This window comes from Humulus lupulus, chromosome 7, assembly GCF_963169125.1.
Source record: "Humulus lupulus chromosome 7, drHumLupu1.1, whole genome shotgun sequence".
Lineage (NCBI taxonomy): Eukaryota > Viridiplantae > Streptophyta > Magnoliopsida > Rosales > Cannabaceae > Humulus > Humulus lupulus.
In genome coordinates, this window is record NC_084799.1 from 95,948,784 (window position 1) to 95,958,546 (window position 9,763).

General features: G+C 32.6%; 1 protein-coding gene across 1 annotated transcript; it reads right to left on the reverse strand.

Moving 5' to 3' along the window:
- Positions 1-1,716: 1,716 nt before the first annotated feature.
- LOC133788473 (pentatricopeptide repeat-containing protein At3g62470, mitochondrial-like) lies at positions 1,717-3,975 on the reverse strand. The gene has a single exon (XM_062225965.1). The coding sequence runs from the start codon at positions 3,822-3,824 to the stop codon at positions 1,854-1,856; it is 1,971 nt and encodes a 656-aa protein (XP_062081949.1). The 5' UTR covers positions 3,825-3,975; the 3' UTR covers positions 1,717-1,853.
- Positions 3,976-9,763: the final 5,788 nt, after the last annotated feature.

Consider the following 9,763-nt stretch of genomic DNA (forward strand, 5'->3'; position numbering starts at 1 on the left):
TACTTATCAAAGATATGAGTTTGATTAAGAATTGAAGAAATCAGGCTTGAAGACTCCTATGGGTGAGGCGCACAGAACAAGAGAATGACCAGTAAGGCCCTATTTATAACCTCTCAAGCTGACAAGATATTTTTAGGAATTCAAATTTCCTTGAAAAATATCTATATTTTTAAGAATTCAAATTCCTTTAAAAATATCTTATATTTTTATGAATTAAAATTTCTTGAAAAATATTTTGTATTTTTAGGAATTAATATCATTCAAAAATATATTATATTTTGAGGACGTCAAAACTCTTTCAAAAATATATTATATTTTTAGGACTTCAGATTTCCTTGAAAAATATACTGAATTTTCAAGAAATTAATTTTCCTTGAAAACCTAATTATTTTTAGGAATTACTAATTATCCTTGAAAAATTCATGCCGAGCAAATTATCGATAGTTAAAAAAGTACTACGTAATATCCCGAGGGACTTGGTTGTTAAAGTACTGCTACAGTATGTTTCTCGAGCCAGGATCAAGTTTACCGTAATGTTTAATACATTACAATAAACTTGGGAGGCAAATGTTATCCCTAAAAAATACGAGGATGACGTGGCGAATGAGAAAGCGACACGTGCCATCACAAATCAGGGAAAAACGACGAAGTATTGAGAAAAGACCGACGAAAAAAAAGATAGGTCCAGGACCTATAGGGTAGTCGGTCAGGCCAAGACCCCGTAGGGGTGTTCGGTCTGGCCCTAGCCCCTAGGGGTGGTCGGCCTGACTCCTACCCCTAGGGGTGGTCGGCCTAAGCAGGCCCAAGAGGCCCTAGCGGTGGTCGACCTGACCCCTACCCCAGGGGTTGTCGGCCTGTCATGCTCAACAACCACCTGGCTGGTCGGCCTACCTTATCCTCCATAGGGTGGTCGACCTAAACTCCCAAGTACACTTCACTAAGAAATACTCGCACTCGTTCAAACTAAGATCAAATAGGTCCAGCACCCAGAAGATCACAGGTCTAGCACCCAGAGGATTAACAGGTCTAGCACCTAGAGGGTCACCAGGCCTAGTACCCAAGCTTTGAAGGGTCATCCGGCCTAGCACCTAGGTCTCATAGACCAACCAAGATTTAACATTTCCCCAGAGGTTTCAACCATGCATTATCTACCACGATCTAGAGAAACAACGAGAAACTCACATTCTCATAATCATTGAGAGGTGGACACATATCTCCACTACTTGATAATCGTGTACCAAACTATGATCCCAGTATTACTGATCATGTAATAGCCCCTAGGTACTATAAATAAAGGACCTAGGGCTTCATTTCAAAGGATGGTTTTTTCTGGAATTTTGGAGATCTGAAGAACATTTGGAGAGAAATTCTAAGAAAATTAGAAACGAGCGAATACTTTTGTTGATCAGTGTAATTGTCGAATGATTCAATACTAAAAACTAAGTGGATTAGGTTATTACTGTTCGTCAGAATAGGACTGAACCACTATAAAATTTATGTGTGTTTGTTTAAGATATTCGTACTGTGCCGTTTATTATATTTATTTCATTCAAAAAATGTCGTATACTGTAAATATGACCGTTGGCCAATTTCACAGGTAAGAAATACAAGCACTTACTGATTCAGACTCAAAAGTACCAACTTTGTTGTTGTAAAGATTGATGAGAATCTTGTAGTTCATTAATTAGTTTAAAAAAACAACTTATCAACAAAATATTGGAACAAATTTGAAATACTAATTGAAAAAATTGGCAATGGTTTACATTTCACAAGTTCTAAAGTATACAAATCTGCTTTCAAACTACTGCTCATCTGCTTACAACGAGAAAAATCATTAGCTTCGGACAAATAACTTAGATACACTTGCTACCAACTTTAATAGGATCTCTTCTCTTAACCCTTTTCCTCATCATCTCAGCCCACCTTGCAAGCACATTTGAAACTTCAAACTTGCCTGCGAACTTCATTTTCTGAGCCAATTCTTCAAGTATGTCAGGCTTCCCTGCTCTTGAGAAATCGGCCGCAAACTTGTTGTAATCGAGCTGAGGAGCTTTCATTCCTTTTTCTAACATTTCTTCCAAATATTTACATGCCTCTCCAGATCTTCCCTGTCTTATAAACCCTCCAATGAAAACAGTATAGGAATTACAATCAGGGCAAAACCCCTTTTGAATCATCTCATCCCACACAGATTGACCCATTTCGAAATTTCTTGTTATAAAATAAGACTTCATAATCATGTTATAAGTGTGAATTGATGGTTTAATACCACTCTGTACCATTCTCTTGTATACCCCCACTGCATCATCGGGCATTTTCCGGCTGGTCATCAATTTGATCAAGGCATTGTAGAATCTTCCATCAGGTGTGCAACCTTTCTCCTTCATCTCTTTCAACAATTCATAGACCATGTCCATATTTTTCAGATTTCCAAATCCTGTAATCAAGCATGTGTAGACAGCAGTATCAGGCTGGCTTTCAGATTCAATCAAATCATCAAAATATGCAACTGCTTCCCTCATCTTTCCTTGCTTGCTAAATTCCCGAATCAAAATTGTATAGCTCCTCACGTTAGGCCTAGGGCCCTTGGCCTTCATGACCTCAAACAACTTGATTGCATCAGACCTCTTCCTACTTCTCAACAGCCCCTCTAGCATGACATTATGAGCAACAATATCAGGCTTAAAACCCAGATCAATCATCGCATTCCACAACCTTCCGGCCTCTATTAAATTCTTCAGCCTGCACCATCCATTAAGCAGTACGGTATAAGTATGTAAATTTGGAGTAAACCTCCCTTTCAATTTCTCAAAAAGTGCCTGTGCTTCTTTTCCAAGCTTGGCTCTTCCGAGTGTATCAAGCAAGCAATTAATAGTGTTCACTCCAACTTTAAACTTGTACTTCTTCATCAACTCGAACATCCCAACCGCCTTTTTCCTCTCCTTAGCAGAGGCAAAAGCCTTAATGGCAATCATAAAAGTCTCCATTGTTAACAATCCTTTCCCTCCCATTTCTTCCAGCATAGACACCATAGTCTCAAACTGTCTAGTCTTCCCCAGTATATTCATCATTGCATTATAAGTCCTCGAATCATGGGCAAATTCTGGCTTGCACCCAGCCCAGGAAAAGAATCTAAACGCCGGCTTCCGGGCATGTTTAAACCGTTCCAACACATCTACAACCAAATCATGTGACAAACAAACCCCACGCTCATCAAGAACCGCTTCCATATTCCGATCTAGTTCAAACAATTCGTCGATCACCTTGCAGACACAATCAACTTCCTTAGGATCCGCACCCGATTCAACCAAAACGTCCTCATTCTCATCCATCTCATCACCATCATCAAAATGCTCAACATCAGCCCGAGAATCATCCCCAGCTTCACTACCACAAACATTAGAAAATCCCCTGTAGCTATAATCAAAATCGACCAAATTCTCCCTTAAACTACTATAAACCATCGGAAAAGGTCTCCTATATGAGATTTTCCAAATGGGTATCAACATTTTTTCTTGTAGAGTAGAGAATGAAGCGGGGTGTGGCAAAGGAAATGGAATTTGACGATAAGAACGATAAAAATTATAAAAACGAGAAGAATGAAACAGACCAAGCAGGGACAGAGAGCTACCACAAGGAAACTCGACTTGTCCTCGACGGCGTCGTCTTTGTGGTCTCGTTCTGTGTCCATTGTCGACAGAGCATAGCTTGGTGGAGGAGCATCGGCGAAGGTGGTCATCTGGGAACGACGAGATGGGTTGAGAGGGCGGAAAACGGCTGAGGAAGAGTGAGAACTGGGTGGGATTTCTTATAAGAAACGACATTGAGCCGCCATGAATATAGCAAAGAAAAAGTTCAAACTCCTTTGTGGTTTGATTCAATGAAGATCGATGAGTTCGTAAAATAGAATAGGAAAGAGCACTCCGGAACAGCCATAGGTAAAATCTTTTAGGGTTGATTGGTTGGTCCTGAAAAACAAAAACAGTAGTTTTAAAAACTGTTATTCTCAAATAAAAATTTGAATACTGAAAATATATTTCTAAACATATGATTCATCCAACAGTGTGAATTCAATTTTTTAGATCTATGATGAGGAGAAAATCTGAAAATATATCAATAAGAATATATAATTAGTTCAATTAAATTTAAAAATTAATTTAATAATTATAAAAAAATATTGCATGATATTAAATTTTAATTTATCAAATTAAATTTTTTTATATCATTTACATACAATAATATTTTATATATATATATATATTTATGTTATTTTGTTCAAATTTTTACTTTTAATTATCAATAATATTTTTATATTTTTTAATATTTAGGTTATCTACCCATTAAACTCTAAATATATTTTTTTTATCTTTTTAATTTATAATCAAATATATTATTTTATAATTAATACATAATTATAAAATTACTTGAATGTAAGTACAAAAAAATCCTTAAATTTTTAAATTTTTAAGATTTATAATAAACACATATACACATCCAAATAGCATTTCTAATGAAATAAGTAATTGAAATATATTATTAAATATTTAAGTCAAATTTAATGCATTCTTTTAAAAAAAGTCAAACTTTGGGTTTTTTGGATTTTAGGATTGGATAAAATGAAAACGTAATATTATTGTTTTCAATTTTTGGTCTAATTTTTTGATTCAAATTTGAAAATAATTTTTGAAATCACTGAACCAATCATGTATTTTTGTTGGGCCCACTGGTTTTTTGTTTCCAAATTCATAAAATAGGATCGTGATTGTATACCAATCAGGTCCTTAAAAATTTTAAAATGGTCTATATTTTAAAGTCTTTCTAATTTTTTATTGTATTTATTGTATAATAAATAATTAAAATGTCAAAAATAAAATTTAAATAGTTTGTTGTACGCCTAATATTATTCATATATTTATTATTATTATACTTTTTATATTATTTTTTATTAAAAGTCTAAATTATGTATAAAGAAATTTATGTTTTGTGCAATAATTATTTTGGCCAATTACTTTTTATTTTTGAAAATTAACTTTTACATTTCATATTTTGTCAAAAGGTTAAAAATATAAATAGATAGATCAATTATTTGAACACTCTATATTAGCTGATTATCTGTTTTGAACTTTTATTTTTTAAAATTAGCCTTTGGAGCATGTATGTATTCAAAATGTTCAAAATTCTTTATAAAAAGTAAATCATATATAGGGTTTACACTTTTTTGGACCTTGTGTTTTTTCTGATTACATATTTGGACCATGTGTTTTTAAAAAAAAAACTCATTTTTGGACCCTATATTTTGTAAAATGGTTCAAATAGAACCCTAAACTCAATTTTGATAAAGAAAAAATTGAATATAACAACACATTTTTTAAGCAAAATGATTTTATTTTTGTTCTGAATTGTTAGTTTGGTGAATTATTTGTGATTTCAGATAACAAAACTTTGACCAAAATCAGGTTTATGGTTCTATTTGAACCATTTTACAAAATATATGATCCAAAATATAATTTGTCAAAACACAGGATCGAAACAAGTAATGAGACAAAATACAGAGTCCAAAAATGTATAAACTCTTATATATAATATGTTTTGTGTAAGGGTTCTGATGGACCCAAAACGGGTATGTTTTAAAAATTTATAACTCGCAAGCGCATGAATCGTATATGAAGTATAATGTTCGTGTAAGCACGAGATCGAACCCAAAGGAGTTGTCTAAAATCAAAAGGAGTTGTCTAAAATAAAAAAAAGAAAACTATTTTAAACCAAAACTAATAAATTCTAACCTAGCTCCAAAGATTGATGAGATTTAAAGTCATGAATATAAAATAGAAGATTTAAAATAAAGCTATTTAAGAGAATGAAAGTAAACCAATAATGATTTTTAAAAAAAGTGGTAAAAGGAAAGATTATTAAGATACTAGAATCCACAAAATGTAAGTTTAATAATACTTATTAGTATATTGATTCCCAAGTTTTAGTGATAGTTAAAATAAATCAAACTATCATTTTCCAAATAGATTTATAATTTTAAGCACAAATTACTTATAAAAAGATATGATTTTTCTTCATTTTTCAAAAAGTATAATTTCCAAGTATTTAATGTGAATCAACCTAATGAAACAAAAAAAAAAATCAAATACCATTATTTATAAGGCGAAACATAATATTTTTGTTCTAAGCATTGGATGTGTACAATTTAATGACACATCTTACACAAAAAATATTATGTTTTGCAAAATGAAGAACAAAGTGCATATTGTCTAACAATAAAAAATATGAGATATTAAAGATGAAAGACATATATGAAGAAGAAAAATTCATAAACTTTGTTGCATTACAAGGGAAATCAACATACAACATGTTAGGAAAAATAATATTGCCTCAATGGAAATGGTAAGATAATATTACAACTCTATGCAAAATATTACAATGGACAAGATTGATTAAATAAAGTGTTACAACTCTATAACTGAAAATACAAATAAAACAAAGGAAATGAAGAAGATGATGAAGAAGAAGAGAATAGTAAAATACAACTCAAAACAAAAGTTACAAATAAAATAAAGTGTTTGGACCAAATGAAGAGATTACAACTCTTAAACAAAATATACAAGTAAATAAAACAATAGAATAAGAAGATGAACAATAGAATAAAAGGAAGAACATAAACCACAAACAAACTCTCACTTACACAACCTAAGTGAAGAGGATTGGGGATCACCAACTTGAACAAGGTTTAAAACCTTTGTCCAAAAGCTTATTTCCCCCTAACTCAAGCACTAAGGGATCTCTCACAGATTTTGGAAATGCTTTCTGGAATAATCAAGCCTCAAGGTGTTTCTAGCCAAGTGCTCTAGTGGATAGAAAATGGTGTCTTACAAGTGAGCATTAGGCTCCTATTTATAGAGTTTAGAGACACCCTTTGAATTTCAAATTCCACCAACCCCATGGCTGTTACCAATGATTAATTGAGTGTTTTATGGAATTAAAATAGAGATTTGGGAGTTACTTAGCTGTTGGAATCGTTCAAAGTTGGATAAAAAACTGAAATTATAGAAGCTGTCAGCCATTAGGGCCGCGGCGCTAGTTCCAGGCGCCACGGCCCTCAGTCAATTTCAGCAACACATTTTTTCAGTTTTTTCCAAAACGTTCCAATTTATTCCCACTTGATTTTGTAACTTCCATACACAATATGGGAGTTAAAATCACATCTCTATCAGCCATTTCTCATATGGCTTTAAGAAATTCATCTCAATATTGTGTAACAACAAATCTACACAATAATGGGTGATATTTAGGAGTTACAAATTTGTGATGAATTTGTAACACCAAATATGTTGCATGTTTGGATATTTCACATATATCCAAATAATGTAACTCTCTATTATATGTTACAATATGTGACACTCTATGTCACATTTATTTAATCTAAAACATTATATTATAAAATAATATAACACAACATAAATATTATCTAGTTACAATTTGCTTCATCATGATCTTAATAACCTTATGAAAAAAATTCGAAGCACATAACTAGAATAGAAATTACAAAATAAACAAAATACATACTTGAAAATGCTCTTGAAAAACCCCAAAATAGAAGAGAGAATGGTAGAAAAGAATATGGTAACAAAAAATTAAGCACCTCAAAATGGTCTTGAAAACCCTTATTTATAGCCAAAATAAGATTATTAAAATAATAAATTTAAATTAATTAAATTGATTAGATTAATTAAACTAATACTAATATGGCAAGTAGGGGTAAATTGTAGGAGTGATGATGATTTTGGGTAAAATGTTGTAGAAAAATTGGGTAAAAAAATAACATTTTAGACATAGGGGACAAAGGTACATTGATGGGCTCAAGGAAAGGTGGCTTGGTGGTGGCGGTTGGTAGCTGGGCGTGTGGGCCTTGTTTAGCCTGGTGTGGGCTGAGTGGGCCTGGTACAAGGGGCTAGGCGGCTGGGCAAAGGGGCTTCAGCTGGGCAGGCATGCTGGTGGGCTGGGGCCGTGAATCTGCTTCGGGTGGGCCTTGCGTGGGCGGGCCCAAGAGGGTTGAAAGGGCAGCTAGGCTGAAGAGGAAATAGGCGGCCCAGGAAGGTGGTGAGCCAGGTGGGTGCGGATTGGGCTAGCTAAAGGGGCCTGGCTTTGTTTTCACTTTTGCCATTTTTTTTCTTTCTTTTCCTTATTTTTTCAAGCACAAAAATGCAATAAATTCCCTACAAAATAAACATAAATAAATCATAAAAAAAATATTTTCAACTATAAAATAAATCAACTTAATTCTTTGAAAATATTAATTATAACTTAATTTATATGTGCCATTTAAGTTCAATAATACAACATTTTTTTACCTAAAATTAAACTACAATAATTCAAACAATTAACTACCACATTTTACAATAAAATAACTACAAAAACACAAAAAAAAAAAATATATATATATAAAATCAAAATAAGCCCAATAAATTCAAAATTACTTAAAAACTTAACAAATCAATTAAAAACTCAAGAATGAAGCAATAATTAACATATAAAATATGGTAAAATAACTCTATTTTGTAGAGTTATCACACCCCCAAACTTAAAGTTTTGCTAGTTCTCAAACAAAAGAAAATTTAAAACACAGTTTTTTTTTTATTGGAACAAAACACTAAAACACAATAAAACATTATTTATTTATATATATATTTTTTTCAAAACAAACTTAACACAATTCTACCCTCATTTTCAACATAATGAATGGTAAACAACCATTAAACTCACTACCCCCAAACTTAATTTATCATTGTCCTCAATATGTCAAAATATAAATATAAATTACAATTGACAAGAGGTTAGAGTTTAGAATGGTCGTACCTCATCGTGGTGTAACGTCAAGAGAGCAAGAAGCACTTAACAAAAAGTATAAGACACAAAAGTAAACATGAAAACAAACACACAAAAATAACAAAACAGATAAACACAAGTTACCAAGAGTAATTGCAAGCAAACAAATAACTTGGTAAATAGGATCCTCAAGGAGGATTTCATCCACTTCATCGGTTTTCAATTCTAAAAATGGTTTTAATTTTTGTCCATTAACTTTAAGTATATCACCATTTGGATTTTTAATTTCAATAGCTCCATGTGGAAAATAAATACGAACAATGTAAGGACCGGACCACCTAGAGCGTAACTTTCCCAAGAATAAATATAAACGAGAGTTGTATAAAAGGACTTTCTGACCTGGAGAAAAATCTTTTCTCAAAATATTTTTATCATGGTAAAATTTCATATGATCCTTATACTTTTTGGAATAGTTATATGCATCATTCCTAATTTCGTCTAGTTCATTTAGTTGAAGCTTTCGTTTCTCACCTGCCTTGTCTAAAGAAAAATTTAATTGCTTAATAGCCCAAAATGCTCTATGTTCTAACTCAATAGGTAAGTGACACACCTTCCCATACACAAGTCTGTAGGGTGACATGCCAATGGGCATTTTGTGCGCAGTACGATATGCCCATAATGCCAACAAGTAAGTGAGTCTTCAGGACCAATCTTTCCTAGTTGGATTCACAGTTTTTTCTAAAATGTGCTTAAATTCCCTATTAGACACTTCGACTTGACCACTAGTTTGTGGGTGATATGGTGTTGAGACTTTATGTGTAATGCCATATTGTTTCATCAAATGTTCAAATGGTTTATTACAAAAGTGTGTATTGTTATCTCTAATGATAGCACGTGGTGAACCAAAACGGGAAAATATATTTTCTTTCAA